Raw genomic sequence first — 17938 nt, 5'->3', positions numbered from 1 at the left:
TAATAGAATCAGAGGAGCTAGAGGAAAGTTTCTTATCCAAGATCCGACAAAAGTATATCAAGATGTGCAATTCAATCACCAGTTCCATATCATACCAACATATACTGTGTAAAGATGGGGTGACCTGGAAAACTAGGTTCACGTTCAACAAAAGTCTTAAGTCGGTGTCTTTCAAGATACGGAGCGATAGATAATTTTGGGATGAAGAAAAACAAATTTAGAACAGTGTCTCGATGAATGCCTAGATAATTATATTCATATGCACAGTATAAATTCGTCAGAGGGTGATTAGAAGTACATAAAAGCCAAGGAAACAACAGAGCAAACCGCAACAGCTCCCCAGTGCAATGGACGGGGCGAGCCAAGAGAGCCATTACCATAGCCTATATTCGCGGAGTTGTTTCCAAACCCGACGGTTCGAAGCCAAGTGGGCGTTGAGCTGCTATTGACCAAAGTATCGGAGTGGTAAGAGTCGATGACCCCGAAGAAGGACACCTTGATCTTCCCCTGTACCTCATCCCGACCCATTGACCCTCTGGGATTGATCGGATAGGGAAACCCAGCGGCATATCCATTCAAGGTGAAATTGGCCGTTCGGCTATCAAATTGAACGTCAACCATGGGATATGTCCAGTTCCAACCAGCATTATTAGACCAATCACGATCAACGAGCGTCATCTGATTCCGGCTGATCTCAGTGGAAGTGTTGCAGGGCTTGAGATCCATGTCAAAACCAGTCACCATCAAGTCTGCGTCCTTGATGGCTCCTGTTAGTTTGTATGGAGGTCCTTTAGTGTCTGGCGACATGGTCAAATTGAAGATATCTTTGTTGATGGAAGATACGGTTCTGTCGTCGCTGTCAGTTGAGCGATTGTCCGCATGGTACACCCAACTTTATTGGAATTAGTCAAAAAGGATTTACTTTCAATCTAGGGTGGGTTCTAACTTACGGGGCTGACTCGAGATACCATTCTAGGGACGAGGAGGACCATGGTAACCCGGAGAGTGAGGTAAGGTTTGCATCTGAGTGCCAAAGGGTCAAGAGGGTATTGACTGGGTTTGATCCCAGATTGTAAGGGCCCCTCTCAGTGATAGCGAGGAAAGACTCATATTCCGCAGTGAATGTTTGGCCTTGGAGATTTTCGCATACAGACTCGTTGATTGTCGATCCGATCTCGGGCGTGAACTCTATCTTCGTTGTGGCATTGTAATACCTACGAAAAATTAGCAACAACGATATAGGTAAATAAGATTATAAGAAACGACATACGATCCAACCCAAAGATAGATATCACTTAGTCCTGTAATATTGCTCGGTCGGAATGGGAGAGAAGCATTGTATTTCGCGTCTCCTTCCGCGGATGCGATTAGGGGAAGGAGGCAACAAGCCAGTGTGGACAAAATTCGTCTCATCGTGCTACGTCGAAAATAAATCGAGCAAGGCGGAGAACGAGAATAAAAGAAAAAGCTGGTGAAAGAGACGGCAAAGACGGGGGCAAACGTGAATGTAGCTCAAGTGACCGGGAATCACGGCAGGCGCCCAACGGGCCCCAATCAGCCCCAGACAGACTAGGGCCGGATGGTGGCTGCAGCCTGCAGGGACGATCTGACTCTGAGAAAGAATAGGGGCTAACTATGCGACCCTGAACTGTGGTTGACTTAACTAGTTTCTCCATAACTAGTTAAGTACTTAACGTAGTCCGTAACGTATTCGGTAAGCGAGCTGGGCAGCGCAAAACACATAGTAGACGCGATATCATCTAGACCTCGCTACAACTCGCGGGTGACCCTCAGACCCTGACGACCTGGACCGGAACCTGGACCATGAAGGTTGTAGAGTCCTAAGGGTGTGACCCGGAACCTGGACGGGTACATAGAAATCGCGAACCTACATAACCTACCTACCCTCAGGGTCGTCAAACAAGACAAACATTAATATTGGCAAGTCACGCGGAGCATAAATTGTGCAAGATTTCGGCTGTATTTTTGGGTATCTCAATTACAGCATTTGGAGGAGCAATTATTTCTTATCTGATTAAAGCCCGCTTTTTTATTCAAATCCTCAAGCCAATTGGCTAAGTTAGTTATTCCTTCCACCTGTGACCTAACTATCCAAAGGATAAGTCAGGGTGACCATCCCGTCGACCTGTCCTGACCCTGAATGATTCAAGAGGGCATATTTTTGCATCTGACGGGCAGGCATCCAATATTTCGCCTGATTCAAATATAAGATGAGTTTCTAGAGGTGTAATACCTACTCTTCAATGTATTTAAGCGAAGTGTTTTGGAGGTTTTTGGGGAAAATATAGATCGTGTTCACGCTAGGTCTGAGCCCGGACCCAGGGTCGTGGCGAGGTCTAGTTGAGATGATAATAATTATCATCTCAACAACCATCCGGGCATGCGCAGTTGGCTGACCAAATACACAGTACGTTAGCCCGGGCTGTGGACGATGCAACGCAAACTAGTCTGTAGATAGGACCCGACTTCAATTGGGTCCAGTTTTAACTAGGTAATTCTAAGACTCTGCCTTGCCTCGTATTCGTCTTAGATCGTCTAACATGTAGTCGGACGCCCCGCGGGCCGCAGCTGCCTGGAGGCTGAAAAGCCGATTTATCCTGGAGCCGAGAGAGTGAGAGACAGTGAGAGACAGTGAGAGACCGTCAGGCATAGTCTCTAACACAAATGCTCACGATCAGGGCAGGTCTTTCCAGCTAGCGCATGGCCTAATCCGGCTTAAGCCAACTCGGCGTGACATCTAGCCGAAAGGCTAGCTTGCAGGGGAGGCGAATGGGATTGGTGATTGCTACGGAGTAGACGTCCCACTGAAATTAGGCCCCCCACAAGGCTTAGTTAGTTAGAGGCTTAGAGCCTCCATGCAGAACGCCATGGTTACTAGTTAGAGGAAATCGAGGCCTAGTCAGTTCGACTTTGAGCACTTTTAGTAGCAGAAAGAAAGTCCATTGTTTGCTGGGGTTCCTTGACTGGCCCCCTGAATTTAATGCCCTTTACGAAGTAGTACGAGGATCCAAGGGTCATAACTAGGTATCGAGCGAAAGGGGTCAACAACACTAAATCCATGTTCGTTTTTTATTTTCACTAACTACGAGCTTCCCAATTCTACCTAACTAGTCCCTTCTCGGCAACTAACTAACTAGTCAACTATGTGGATCTAACTAAAGGACTCCAATACAAACATAATAGCCCAACCACAATGTTGAGCAGTTGCTGCCCACTTGAGTGTTCCATGCTTCAAACTGGGCCATAGTAATATCCGCCGGGTCGACAATGTCCTGACAGTCGTCCCCGCTAACAACCTCGTGAAATTTCTTACAATTACTAACCATTCCAGGCTGAATAGGGGTCGGAGTGGTAACCCCATTCCCGGTTGAAGTAGTAGTAGGCTTCTTGGTAGTTGTGGGGGTGGATCCAACAACTCCGGTGCAGACATAATAGCCAAGCCAAAGCGAAGAGCAGCCGCTACCAACACCAGAGTTCCATGAGTAAAAGTCTGTGGTAGAGATGCCCGCTTCCGATGCAATGGTGGCACATGTATCATCACTGTCAACCATATGGAAGCTATTGCAGTTACCGACCATGCCAGCTTGGGTGGGGGTGGGAGTGCTGATTCCATTGCCAGCGGTTGTTGTTGTAGTTGCTGCAGTAGTCGTGGGAGTAGATCCGACCACACCAGTACAGACGTAGTAGCCAAGCCAGAGAGAAGAGCAACCACTGCCGACACCGGAGTTCCAGGAGTAGAAATCAGCCAGGGCAATTCCTGCGGCTGTGGCAATAGTTTGACACGAATCACCACTGTCAACCATGTGGAAGCTGTTGCAGTTATCGACCATGCCGGCTTGAGTAGGGGTTGGAGTAGTGATTCCATTCCCCGCGGTGGTAGTAGAGGCTATGGTAGTTTTGCTAGCAGTCACGCCGATGATACCAGTGCAGACATAGTAGCCAAGCCAGAGGGAAGAACATCCGCTGCCAACACCAGGGTTGTAGTCGGCGAAATCAGTCAGGGAAACTCCAGCTGCGGAGGCAATGGTAGCGCAAGTATCATCGCTGACTACCATATGGAAGCTGTTACAGTTGTCAACCATTCCAGCCTGAACTGGAGTTGGAGTAGATACTCCATTTCCAGCCGTTGTAGTGGTAGAGGTGACAAATGTAGTCTGAGTAGAAGCGCTCGGCGTGGACGAAGCAGATGACGCAGAAGTAGTGCCGTAATTGACCTCAACGCAGTAGTCGAAGCCACTAATCACTGAGCATGACCCACCCAAAACGCAGTCCGGGTTCTAGAAATGTCAGTTGATTGACCCAAACATAGATATGACTATAATGGACACTCACCCAAGTAGCAAACTCTGCTGCGGTAATGCCATATGTGCTTTCAATTGAGGCACAGGTCATGCCCGAGGCGTACGCAACCAATCCACTGCAAGTCGATATAGTGCCTGGGAAAGCAGTTCCTGGAGGAGCCACCAAATAGCTTGCAGCCAGTGGGGTGCCGACAATGACAGCCAAAGGATATCGAAGAAGTCTCATGGTTGCAAACCAAGGTCAAAAAATCCTTTGAATCTGTGAGAGATGATGGTTTCCTGAGAGCAAAGACCTTACAGTGATACTTACAGAGGATTTTATACTTCCCAAGGAACACGGTACATTGTTTATGCCGCTTTTACCGAGGGATCATGGGCTGGCTCTAGCTTGGAGCCATAAATGATAGTGGCCGGTCGTTGTCGCATCCGTGAAATTGGAGAATTACAATGTTAGAGATCTAGCCCGGACTTCGCATCTACAGTAGGGTCGCCTTCAAGCCCGAGGCCTCCTACGCTCTGGAGTTGAAATTTGGATACAGCCCTGGTGACTTTATGTGGAAGGTTAAGTTCAACATGACAACATCCTAATCCCTGGCGAGTATCAGGTCGGACATAGTATGTACGAGTAGCCCTTCAAATCTCGCTCTTTTTTGTTGTCCTTTCCATTGAAAATCTTCAAATATCTCGTAAATCATCACTAGGAATATTTAATTCCCAAGTTTGAAAATCAAGTCCGCCTGATGACTCTACTCTCCGAAGTCGGAATTGTAACTGAGACATACTAGGTCAGAAATAGTAGGTAGTTAGGAGTTGAATATTTCGATTGATTCCCTCTGGGCCTCATTTACGGCAGTGCATACTTCATTATCATTCGCTCTTCTTGGCGAATCTTGGCACTGTGGAATCCTTCATAACGTCCGTGCACTTCTGTCTTTGCTTATTTCCTCCAAGCAATGACAAGCAATGACAAGCATTCTTGGTAGCTTTATGCATAATGCACGGAGATCCCCGAAACGCCGAAGATTTTACCCGCTTATAGCCCCAAGATAAGGCAAGGAACTAGACTGCCTTATATCCCGGCTGTTTACCGTGGCTAGAACTGGAAAGAAGTTAGCCCTAACTACGGAGTATGTAGGACAGAAAAGAGATTTTTCGCGGGAAAGCGGTCCGACTTAGTACGTAGTGGTTTTAGAAAGCTGTCGAGGAATACGTTATGGGTAGTACTAGTAGGAATACGCTAGGCTAGAATCTAGATAATTGTTAGAGGTCACGTGACCTCGCCTGCTCCCGCGGACCCGCACACCTTATTAGCTAGCCTCTCAGTCTCATGTAGATATCTCTCCTCCCTAGAGGCCTAGAGTCTAGACGCATACGATATTATTCAGAGTACTCTACAGTTCCACAGTGGACCTCCTCTATCAATAACTTACCGCTAGGTTAGCGGGTTGCGTAAGTGACTCACACATTATTGTATCCTCGCTTCAGCCTTCCGCTTTGTCTCTTCTTCTCTTCAATCAATTCATCCATTCATTTTGGATTGGTTCCCCTTGGCCGTACCTTGGCTTCTCTAGATTCCATCACGTGTTCACCTCCGCTGTAGCTCATACTTTCACCAAAGCCAACAGGTCGTCCTCGGGGGCGGAACGCGTTCTCTGTACGGACTAGTATAGAATACCTCACGCTAAAAACCCTGACACACTCGCATTTGTATTGGCTAAAATATTCCTGTTAGCGGCAAAACTAAACTTGAGCTGGAATATGTCATGACTTCTGTTGCCTCTGGAGGCGACAATACTATTGGGGCGTTCAAGGAACGTGGGTACCATGCCATTATCAGGCGTCCCATAGTGCTGATGTCTTGGAATGGCCTGCCTTAGCGGATTATGCGGAGTTGATGCCGCAGCGATGTAACAGACGCTAGCGTTTTGGGGTCGAGTCTTGGAATATAGATGCTTAGGCATTCTTGGGACTTGCAAGTAACGAATAGGAGCACTTGACTCGGGTCAAATGGATACTATGTCCTTCCCAATTGGTCCCTGGGTTGTATAGGATGAAATGTGGAAATTGAGCGAACACGACGAGCGGCCTCGGTTTTCATCGCCGTCTCGTATTGAGTTGGACTGATTGCTTCCAACTCTAGCTAGGGAAAAGAAATCTTTGAGGTGCCGGTGTGCCGAAGTCACAATAGTTATGAAATGGAATTATCACGTTCAATGTATAAAGAAAAAGCGTGTTTCCTCTCGTAAATTTTGCAATAGAACATTGAAACCAAACACTCTATCCATTCATTCGTGAATTTAATCTTTTCTATTTCTGCTTTACATTTCCTATGCACCTATTCTACCCACTGTTTGCCGCACTGGCCAGCCAGTCCTGGCTGGTTGGTGCGTTGCCTGGGGAATTGGATGACTACTTTCGTTTACACCCTATCTCAACTTTGTCCCGGCCCGCAACCGCCCATAGCAGCCCAACTGCTACTATCCATGGCGTGTTTCAATCCAACCCTGCACTTGTCCGGGCTGCTCGAAGCCGCTGTCCACTGAGCTGCAGTGAAAGTGGATCCAACCACAGCAACTGGACTGTTTATCACAGCGTTGACCGTTTATCATGGTGCAATGAAACTATGATGCTTGACTTTGTACTCTTCAACTCACTTTCCAGTGGGAACAGTCACAAGAGCATCCGGGCCTGTACTGTCAATTCTGACGATACAGCGCTTTCTACCCGCAGTGTCTCATGCGAGGCCCATACTGGTACCACCAAGAGCGTCACCGCAAGCTTACAAGTGGCCCAGACGAAGTCAAGTCGTTCCTCAAGTGAGGTGTCAGATATTGTTGCTGTCACTCAAGACCTCGAGAAATACGTCAAGCAACAGGCCTCTTGTAATAAGACCACTGCCTTTGCCACATCTGGTAAGGCCGTGGTTGGTATCTACGTTGGCTCTGAGATACAAAGACAGGGCTTGGTAGATACTGCCGTGAAGGAATTTGTCTCTGCATTGAAGGAAAGCAACTCGCCCGATACATTGCTCCTGCAGCTCTGCGATGAAAGTCGTAGTAGTCGTTATGGGCTTGGAATAATTGCTGATGCTACTGGTGACATCGCTGCGGTTCAACATGCGGTCCAATCATGGACCAATGGCGATTGTGTGACTTCTTTTGGAGACTCCTCAGACCGGAAGAATATCACCTTCTCTATGCAACTCCCGCACCAAGTTGCCACCCCCGCAATTCAACCCTCTGCTAGTCATGCTGCTCGCGCTTTGCACGCTTTGCACCCTCGATCGACTTGTTCCACCACTCAGGTTCAATTCGGACAGCTATGTGGTGATCTAGCAACGACTTGTGGTATCACCCTCTCTCAGTTCTATGAGTATAACTCAGGCTCCACCACATGGTGCAACAACTTGGTACCAGGCCAGCATGTCTGTTGTACCTCAGGCACACTCCCTGACTATACGCCTTTAAAGTACTCCAACGGTACCTGTCATACCTATGCCATTCAGCCTGAAGATACCTGCAAGGGTCTGTCGGCAGCCTATGACATAGATGCTGACGATATTGAAAAATGGAACAAAGAGACGTGGGGCTGGTTCGGTTGCAATGATCTTCAAATTGGGGGCTATATCTGCCTCAGCGATGGTTCCCCCCTATGCCCGCTCCGGTTGCCAATGCTGTCTGTGCACAATCACCCCGCCCTCTGGCACAAATTTGTCCACACTGAACGAATGTCCACTAAATGCCTGTTGTGATGTTTGGGGACAATGTGGCACAACGGACGAATTTTGTACCATCACTGAATCCACTACCGGGGCACCTGGCACTGCGAAGAATAACACAAACGGCTGCATCCCGAACTGTGGAACTTCAATTGTCAAATCCGATGCCCCTTCAGAATTCAGGAAAGTCGCATATTTTGAAGGCTACGATCAGACACGCCCCTGCCTGAGTGCGTCCGTGGAGAGCATCGCTGCCAAAGACTATACCCATGTTCATCTGGGATTTGCTACCATCACCTCCGATTTCAAAGTCAATGTGTCCGATATCACAGGACAGTTCAATACTTTCGTCAATCTTGGCACCAACTGGAAGAAGATTCTTTCATTTGGTGGCTGGGACTTCTCTACAAACTTGGACACATACGATAGATTCCGCCAGGCTGTGACTGAGGATAACCGTGCTACTTTTGCCTCCAACGTTGTCGCTTTTGTGGAGAAGTATAACCTTGATGGTGTTGACTTCGATTGGGAGTACCCCAGCGAGCCGGATATCGAGTTCATTCCGGCTGGCAGTTTGCAAGATGGTATCAACTATTTCATGTTCTTGGATGAGTTGCGGGTTCAATTCCTGGAATCCTCTAAGCCTGGAACGTCCATCTCAATTGCTGCCCCTGCCTCGTTCTGGTACTTGCAAGGTTTCCCAATCCAAGCTATTGGCCAAATCGTCCACTACATCATTTTCATGACCTACGATCTCCATGGACAATGGGATTACGACAACAAAAACGCCCAGATTGGCTGCCCTGCCGGAAACTGCCTGCGATCCGCTGTGAATCTCACAGAAACCATCAACAGCTTGTCAATGATCACTAAGGCTGGTGTGGCTTCAAGCAAGATCATGGTTGGTGTCACTAGTTATGGCCGATCTTTCCAAATGACAACGCCAGGGTGCTATGACCCAATGTGCACCTACACTGGACCCGAATCTGGGGCATGGAAGGGTTCTTGTACCGATACCGCTGGATATCTCGGCAATGCGGAGATTTCCTATGCGCAGTCTACCATGTCCGACCCAGACTACTTTTTTGATGCGGATAGTTACTCTGACACGCTGGTTTTCGGAGACACGCAGTGGGTAGCCTGGATGAGTGATGCCAATAAGGCGGTCCGAACAGCACTGTATGAGAGTCTCAACTTTGGTGGCACAACGGATTGGGCTGTGGACCTCGACGGAGACGAGAGTACACTCGAATCCCAGTGCAAATCTATCAGTGCAGCCACTGGATCTTCCTTCCCAAGTTGTACCCCCAAGACTTCCACTACGGGTTGTACTGCGGGCACTGGCAATGATGACTACAAAGATTTGTGCGAGTTCAGTTGCCAGTACAACTTCTGCCCGAGTCCCATGTGTACCTGCACTGAGAACGGTACAATTGTTTCTACTTTGATTTCAGCCACTGGCAGCTACTGTCCAGTCTCCACTTTGGATACCAGTTACTCTGGCCTTTGTGCCTTCAGCTGCGAATATGGTTACTGTCCAGAAGACTATTGCAAGAAGATGACAAGCCCGACTTTCTACTCCTGCGACAACCCCATGATATTGGAGCAGCTTGGTGCTAATTTCTCAAGTGATGCAAGCTGTGCGGACGTTGGTGCCTGTAAGTCTTTTCCCTTCATATTATCATATTAGTGGACCGTACTCTTGCATTTTCATGTTGTGAAAGAACTGATTGCTGACATTGTACCACAATTCTAGCTGGGATCATTGACTCCTCGATTTGGGATAAAATAGGAACCACTCTTGCATTGTCCTCATACCTGGACGATTATGACGGCGACGATTTTGTCATGGAAATGATGAACCCATTGGGCCGCGGACAAAGTATGTCCGCTTGCTCTAGAATTGATTCCGAGACATGTCTGGCACCGGACGGCACGACGACAGAAGAGGGTACAGGTTGGAAGTATTGCACCGCTCTGTCGATATGTGAGTCCACCCAAATTTCAATCATATCTAATAATGGTGGAATCTTTCCATACCGAGGTATCTCATATACTGACATGCCTTTTCTCTCCCCTTTAGGTTATACGAGCTCTCTACACAGCAACCGGTGATATGCCCTCGAACTTCAGCAACCTCGCAGAGACCATGTACAAAGACTTCACTTGGCCACCACCTCCGGACATGGGCCTCTTTTTGTCAGAGTTTTTAACAGCAATCAGTACAATGCTTGTGGTTGTCACCACTCTGACAGGAAATGTCGAGGTGACGGCAGTGGGCGCTTTCCTCGGGGGCATGGTCACCGAAGGTCTGAACGCAATCAATGAAGTTGATAAGACCGCAGCCGACAATCTGAGTCTGTAAGTAATCTTTCCGGAGAGTGGCGAAAAGAAGTACAGGATGTGCAGCTTATACTGACAATGATTCTATAGCACGGCCTCTTCATGGTCGGTTGCCCTTCAAAAAGAGTGGGTAGTCGCTTGGAAAGAAAATATTGTTCGCGGCAGCAAGAAGATGATTGACTTATTCGACCATGGTGTCTTTTTGGACATACGGAATATTCCTATCATCAGTCCAAAGGCTTCGAATCAAATCAGTGAGATTGAAGTTCAACAGCATATTCAACAGATCTTTGAAGCTACGATTGTCAATAAGTTATGGAACGCGGACACGGTCTTCCTATACTGCTATCCAATGGATGAGAGCACCTGTAAGGCTTTTGATTCTTCAATCTTCTAACAACCGGAGAAAGTTGCTGAATCATTTTCTAGTCGACGGCTATACAGACAAGTGGAACGAGAAGCTCCAGGCTTGGGTGGATCACGATGATGGTTACGGGTGCTACTTACAAGGGTAAATATCCAGGCCCTTGCCACCTTCGCATTACTCGGGTACTGACTTGATTCTGTTCAGAATAAGCGATTATAATGTCATTTATACATATGATGACCCTCCTGGCTACAAGGTGAGATTCAAATACGTTGAGCACCTCAAAAATGGCCTCGAACATCTACTAACTGTGGTGAACTGTCAGGACTTGGACACCGGAACTTATAACTTCACGATTGACCACGTTATCCAGGGCAGCTACAATAGCTTTGTGACTGGAGGATTCAATTATACTCCACCGGTGGATACAAATGTTGATACAACCTTGAAATGGTCTTATTCGGACATTATGGAGAGGAAGATCTACACTCAGCCGGGAATGTTCAACCTGTGGATTTGCGACCCATCAGATGAATGGTCCATCTCCAAACTCTACGAGAACATGGACTATCCTGGATATGGCTCCACTGCCAGGTAAGAGAATGCCGATTCAACTCCCCAGCCCTCACTCCATTAAATCATGCGACAAAAAACTGATCAAACATTTCATGTTTCTAGTATCTGCGGTTGCCAAGACTATGAGGATAAGAACGGAAAGAAGTTCTCTGATTATCTGAATATTGGTACTGGTTGCTCTTGTGGTGGAGGTGCTGGCTGTTGTGTTGAGACTGGTAGTGTTACGACTTGCCCGTAGTGAGGTGTATTGTCTGGTTTTACGTTATAAGTTATGACAAGCAGCCCGAGACTGAGAGGATGATGTTGGTGAAAACAGATAGACAGTGGAATGCTCCGAGTTTGTCTAGATATGGGTTTTTTGATGGATTTAAGTGATGATCCACGGGAAACAGTGCAATTGAAGGGACCCAGTCAAATTGGGATTGACTCGCATCTCTGCCATACCCACTATCCACCGTCTTTGCGGCGTTGGGCAGTACGGGTCTAATGCCCACAACAGTCTGTTGAAGTCTAGTAGTATGTAGTGTCTTGGAAGATATGGGGTGCATCAGTTCCCATCTTAATCTATGCTGTAGGTACTGCATATCGGTCAGTGCCAGCCTGTCCCGAATATTCTTTCATACATTGAGAGCAGGTTAATTATAGGTGCCCAATGAAAACTGCTTTAAATATTTCCTATTGGGGCTATTCAAGGGTCGGTTCCTGGGAGCAAGCGATGACCCATTTTGCCTGTGTGACGGTTCATGGATGCTTGGGTTTTACCACTACGCCATCTGGCCAAAAAGGCACAATGTTTGGTCAGCGACCAAACAGCCAATATGCTCGATCTCTGACAGCCTGTTCATGAGCTCCTGGAAGCACCCTTGGTTTGTTCCTAGGAATGATCATAGCCCATGTTGGCTGCACATCGTGCGTATTCCTCCTAGGACGAATTGCATGCGTTCTGGAGCATGTGCATCAACCTGGTGATCCTGGGAGCGCTGTATGCTCCCTTCTCTACAAGACTGGCTGTTGTTAGGACTATTCCATCGGACACATCGGACACCAGTTCCAAAGATGAGCTATAAGTACTGGTTGAATTTCCATAAAATATCAGGTTATCAGAACCGGAGAAAAACCACCATCACAACAAGTCGGCTTTCCTTTTGCTCTCGCTGAGTCCTCAAGCTCATTCTACACTCTTTTTCAATATTGAGACATCGAAATGTTTCTCCAGGCTCTCGATTCAGCGGGCGAAAGACACGGGTCGCAACGCAAATCCACTGAGTCCTGCCAAGAACTCTTCCGAGAGTGTGACTTCCATAACAGGTATAATGTGCTGGTAAGGTCAAAGTCCTTCACCAGAAGTACGTCGACCTCTGGATCGAGTGAGTGGCCGCGAAATGCTATTTCAGCTTCCCTGTTTGTTGACTTACAAGGTTTCTTGATGTAGGCGGGATGGCTCTACAAAGCTATGAGCCGGAGAAGGAATCTGCCGCCCCAACACTGTTCTGATCAAAAGATTCATCTGGTGGTACACGCTTTCTACGAGAGGACGGCTTCAACCTGATAGAAGGCCCACGGTGACCACTACTTTGACGTGTGCTACGAGGTTTGGGAAGCGCGATTGCTGCAAAGGACTGTTCGGAAACTTACAGGGTCAGTATAGTCCGTTTTGCCAAGGCTTTTGATGTTGAAGCCCGCCTTCTCATAGTGGATCAGATTTGATCTGTATGGTCGCGGGACCTATAGGAGAGATCACTAATGAGGCAGGCACAAGACTTAATTTGCTTATTGTGTCTCTGCAAAAGTGGTGCTTTATTTACTGGCCATGATTCTTCTAACTATTGAGCAACGCTGAAAATCAAAGGACAAACTGGCTCAAAATTGCCACTACATTGTTGGGTGAATGGGCCAACTGATCTCATTCAAGTTTCCACCCTCAATTTGACACCCGCCGTTTTCCAGAAGTCACTTTGGTCCATATGATTTTAGAAGACGGTTGTTTTAATAGAAGCTGCCCAAGGTGCATGGGTAACACGCCTCAGTTGACAAAATACACAGAGATAAAATCAGAACAAAAGCATGGCTAGCTTCTTCTCTGGTCAAGAATGTGACCAGGAAGCCGGAAAATATAATTTTTGGTAGGAAAATGCGGAGGGCTGGAATTACACAATTCATGTTAGTCTCGGGATTTGAGGTCACCACGGCCAACAATGGGCAGGAAGCCCTTGACGCGTGGAAGCACGATTCATTTGACTGCATTCTCATGGATCAGGAAATGCCTGTTATGGACGGAAGTTCAGCGGCGCGAGAGATTCGGGCACTGGAAAAGGACAAGGGAACGTATACCCCTGTATCGCATATGATTTATCAAGCCGGACTGCCTACGGTAATAAGAAGAACCCAACGAAATATTAGGTCAGCGGAGAAGAACCCCTACACTATAGTAGACGGAGAAATTGTGATCTTGCTTCAGAACACTCTGTCTTCGGCCAGAGTGCCCTTAGCTAGCGTAGGTCTGATTGGCTGAAATTGGTAGTCTTGATGTGGAGCTCCTTCTTAAACCTTAATAAGGGCTGTGGTTGATTAACGAGGTTAAACTGCCCTAGGCAGTGTCAGTTTTGTGAACGAACTTTTAGTCTGATTTATTCAGATAATTCTCTCGCTGCTTTTGAGATACAACCGGAGTGCCATACTTAGTGCACTCTGAACTGCAATGACTCCTTCTTATGCTACTAGAGTCTAAATGCACACGGGGGACGTTCGGCCAAGTTTACCCGCGGCTAATTCTATTCTGATCCGCTATTTAGGCCAGGCGGGTAGCAGTCAACAGTAGACTTCTCCTGGGTATTTAGAGATCAATCTGCGGGGGTTTACGACCTCCGAGCAAATATTTCACATACGCTAAATTATCGCCAGCGGACAAAGATAGATCGTAAACTGCAATACCCTAGTATTCAGGTAGAGGCGGTCTTTTAGGTGTCGAGACGTCGAAGTAGCTAGTGCTTAACAGACCGCGGGGAATTTAAACGGCCGCTGAAAGCTCCTTTGTGCTGTGTAAGTCGACAATAAACGCGAGCGATGAAGAATTATTGGTCACCGAAGAATCTTGTGATAAAATTGGGGACAGGACGGTGACGTACAATTAGTGCTGAGTAACCCCGGCAAAGTCTGCGAACAGATAATAGCAAAACTAGCATAGTGGGTGAAAAGTGAGGTTGCTTTACTTATTCAGCCGAATATGTTCACTTTGGCAGAGAGTGAGTGCATAGAAAAACTAGATATTGAGACACGGACTTCATATTCTGACGGACACTTGAACGAACAATCTTGAACGAACAATCTTGAACGAACAGTCTTGAACGAACAGTCTTGAACGAACAGTATATTGACCTTCATAATCTGACGCACTTGAATCAGAGGCGGGCCGGTCGCCGGCACGGCCATTTCGGTTGTCACGGCCGAACCGGTTGTTGCGGCCGTTGCCCCTGTACTTGCGATCGGTCCAGTACTGCTCATTAAGGCCTGTGGAGGTTGTGAACTGCTGTGAGGAACTCCGAGCCCCAGTGTGGACGCTGATGGAAGACCGGAGCTGGCTGACTACACCTTCGTAGGTGGGTGCAGGGCTGTACAGGCAACGCGTACACTCCTCAGCTCCATGGCAGGCGTTAAGTAGTTGAATACGCCGAGCCTCCTTGGACTTGTCAACGGTTGGGAGCGCCCGTTGGATCTTGGTGATCTTGTCGAGTAAAATGTCTAGGCACTCGAGCCTTGACTTGCCAGGATTCTCGGCGACCACAGAGTAGAAAGTAGTACTGCGCCAGGCTGACGCGTACAGCTGGTGCCTACTCTCGTGGAGGCTACTGCTTGGTGTAATCTGTGTGGTATTCCGTTGTTATTATTGCTAAAAGTGAAAGCTTTGCCAGGCAATTTGACTCGACTTTGATCCAAAAGTTCTGCCGGATTTTGGCTCGCTAAACCTAATATGATTGCCAAGATGCCAAGTCAGCGTCGCTGGAAGCAGCACGCGGTGGATAGAAAAGTCCACCGCCTTTCTCAGGGGAGTCCCCAATGTACCTTTTTCAGGGTTCACCAGGTCACCAGGTCAAAAATACAGTGTGTCTGGTTAAGATTTACTAGTAAATCTTGGTAAATCTTGAAATGATGGTTGTTACCAGTAATCACTAGATATGACCACTGGCAACAGACTCATGAATGACCTGGTGACCTGGTGAACTCACTCACCAGGTCAGGCAATTTTTCTCACCAGGTCACCAGGTGCTGGTAATGGTAAGGAATACCCAGTATCTACAAGTAATTACTGGTAAACCTTTACCAGTAATTACCATTACCCGCTGACCTGGTGACCTGGTGAACCCCCTATTCTAACTCAGTCCTCCAAGTCCCTGTTGGAGGGCTGGACGTTCTCCAATTACCTCATGGATCTATCAAGTCTTTGATATTCTCCATGCGCAGCATCGTCAGGAAATCCTCAATAGCGGGATAGTTGAGTACCCAGTATTTCCGACAGTAAGCCCTCCGCCGTTGTTTCCTCTTCTCCTTTTGGTCCCTCGTTTGAGTGTGGCTACTAGGGGCCTTCTGCTGTGAGCCCACCCATCGGGGTCGAAGCTACGGCGCACTGTAGACCCACTGTAGACCCACTGTAGTACGAACGAAAGTCCTGGACCAAGTATCAGGTAAGAAGTCCTGAGCTATGTTCCTTTACGGCTCGAGGTTGGATTAAGTTCCACACGGTTTTGCACAAATCCTGGATCGAGTACCAGGTCTGGTTGCGATGACATTCCTCCTGTCCGCCCTCCAGCAAATGACAGACACCTCTTCGCGGTGCTGGAGACTATCACTCGGTTTAATCTGAACCGAAGAAGCCAGGATCTGTCCTCAAGTTTTACATAGAGGATCTATGTTCAAGAGATGATTTCATTGCCTAGCTAGCTTTTCAAGGTGGACTCTACAATATATTGAGATATTCTAGGCTATATCCAAGAATACAGTACAAAAGAGATAACAAAAACCCAACTCCATGAATCACAGGGCTCGTAATCGCTCGGACCGACGGGGGATACGTCTGATAGTGGACGCTTTCATTTTGCCTGGACGCCCTTTCCCCTTCTGCTCCCCACCAGGCTGCTCTTCTGAGCGCCCGCGTTTTAGAGATAAGCGCGTCGCATGCTGTGATTGAAGGTGAGGACCAGGTTCTAGGTTTACCGCCTTTGCTACTCCCCTCGTCACTCGCCGTGTAGAATCCTCCGTCAAGTTTGAATCGGTGGTAGTCAGCGGATAGCCAGTGGAGGAGGAGAAAATTTCAGTGCTTAGCGGGCAGGTTGATGGCTCCATGACTGTGGTAGAACCGGGCGCCATCAATCGGGGGTCAATCTTGCCATGTCAAACTCGAGAGAAGAAGCGGGAGTTTCGGTGCCCTGCCGAGTCTCCGGCTCCGTAGACACGTTTTTGGAGGAATCGTCGCTAGTGTTAAACCGAGGCATCCTTGGTAGGTGACACAGTTTAATCTTGATATCGTACATGTGCTCATGGCTGGCGTGAGCCAGGAATTCGGTGATACTGGCAAATCTAGGAAGATTGTGGCAAGCCTCCCAGGTGCAGCTGATCCCATCATGGGCATAGCGCAGATGAAAGTCGATGAGATGACGACGAAGAGAATCTGGACGCCTGGAAGGAAATCTATGCGGAGGTGGATTTGACACCGAGCGACAGGATATGCCGTAGCAAATGATGCATACATCCGTTGGGCATTTCTGATTGACTTCTTCGGGAGGTGATGTATCCTCTGGCTGGTCTGATTGGTCATCATTCTCGTTGTCAAATTTCCAATCAACACGATTACCTCGCCTGCTGGGCTCGAGCTGTACCTGATGGGCTGGCTCATATAAGTATGGAGTGAAAATAACCCATGCCTTTTATTCTCACCATGCACTCTCACCTTCTCTAGCTGAAGATGTATCCAAAAAGGCCGAACCATTTGATCTTTTCTTTTTGGCCATTATCTCTTCGACGAAGTGAACTTCCGAGATCGGAGACATTATTTGCTTAGACTACAGGTGAGACTTTCACATATATACAGGATAATGTCTGACAAGTCTTGGCTTTCCCTTTCCGTTTTAGTGCTCACCCCAAGCCGCTTTTTGCTCACTGAGTAAAACTGAGCACACCCCTGAGTATTATATAAGCATTGTTTTCGCTCACTGAGCATCACCTGACCCTTATATAAGCCAGATGATCCGTCACTGAGCAATCCGATCCCACTCACTGAGCGTGATCTGAGCGCTCTGATTTGCTCACTGAGCACCCCGATCCCACTCACTGAGCGTGACCTGACCGCTCTGTCTTGCTCACTGAGCGCGACCTGAGCGAAGCGGAAGAACTAAGTCAGCAGCTCTCCTCAATAAAATGCACCGCGCTAGCCTCATCCAATGCACTTTTTGCCGCTTGCTCCTAGGAATACGACTTCAACTATAGCGACCTGAACATTTGCAAAACCATTCTAGACGTATAGGCCATGTCTACTGGATGGTCTAGCCTCCCATAATGGCATTCGCGACCCCTCATTTGCCCGATATATTCTAACTACTACAAATAAAACACCTCAGAAGC

At 47.7% G+C, this 17938-nt stretch overlaps 3 protein-coding genes across 3 annotated transcripts; 1 reads left to right on the top strand and 2 right to left on the bottom strand.

Annotated features, from left to right (window-relative positions):
• Positions 1-288: 288 nt before the first annotated feature.
• Positions 289-1413, bottom strand: N7515_000379 (uncharacterized protein; the record flags this gene model as incomplete). The annotated part of the gene is made up of 3 exons (XM_056661123.1): positions 289-847; positions 951-1214; positions 1271-1413. 3 exons carry the CDS (start codon positions 1411-1413, stop codon positions 289-291), a joined length of 966 nt encoding a protein of 321 aa, XP_056526289.1.
• Positions 1414-3176: 1763 nt separating this feature from the next.
• Positions 3177-4548, bottom strand: N7515_000378 (LysM peptidoglycan-binding domain-containing protein; the record flags this gene model as incomplete). Its single annotated transcript, XM_056661122.1, has 2 exons — positions 3177-4298; positions 4354-4548. The coding sequence occupies 2 exons, from the start codon at positions 4546-4548 to the stop codon at positions 3177-3179; spliced, it is 1317 nt and encodes a 438-aa protein (XP_056526288.1).
• Positions 4549-6651: 2103 nt separating this feature from the next.
• Positions 6652-11564, top strand: N7515_000377 (uncharacterized protein; the record flags this gene model as incomplete). The annotated part of the gene is made up of 8 exons (XM_056661121.1): positions 6652-7918; positions 7959-9698; positions 9797-10027; positions 10146-10401; positions 10474-10751; positions 10813-10894; positions 10955-11344; positions 11429-11564. The coding sequence occupies 8 exons, from the start codon at positions 6652-6654 to the stop codon at positions 11562-11564; spliced, it is 4380 nt and encodes a 1459-aa protein (XP_056526287.1).
• Positions 11565-17938: the final 6374 nt, after the last annotated feature.

Source organism: Penicillium bovifimosum (assembly GCF_028826915.1).
Source record: "Penicillium bovifimosum strain IBT 22155 chromosome Unknown utg000001l_segment0_segment0, whole genome shotgun sequence".
NCBI classification, from domain to species: domain Eukaryota; kingdom Fungi; phylum Ascomycota; class Eurotiomycetes; order Eurotiales; family Aspergillaceae; genus Penicillium; species Penicillium bovifimosum.
The sequence above is the reverse complement of the archived record's forward strand: the minus strand, read 5'-3'. Positions and strand labels throughout refer to the sequence as shown.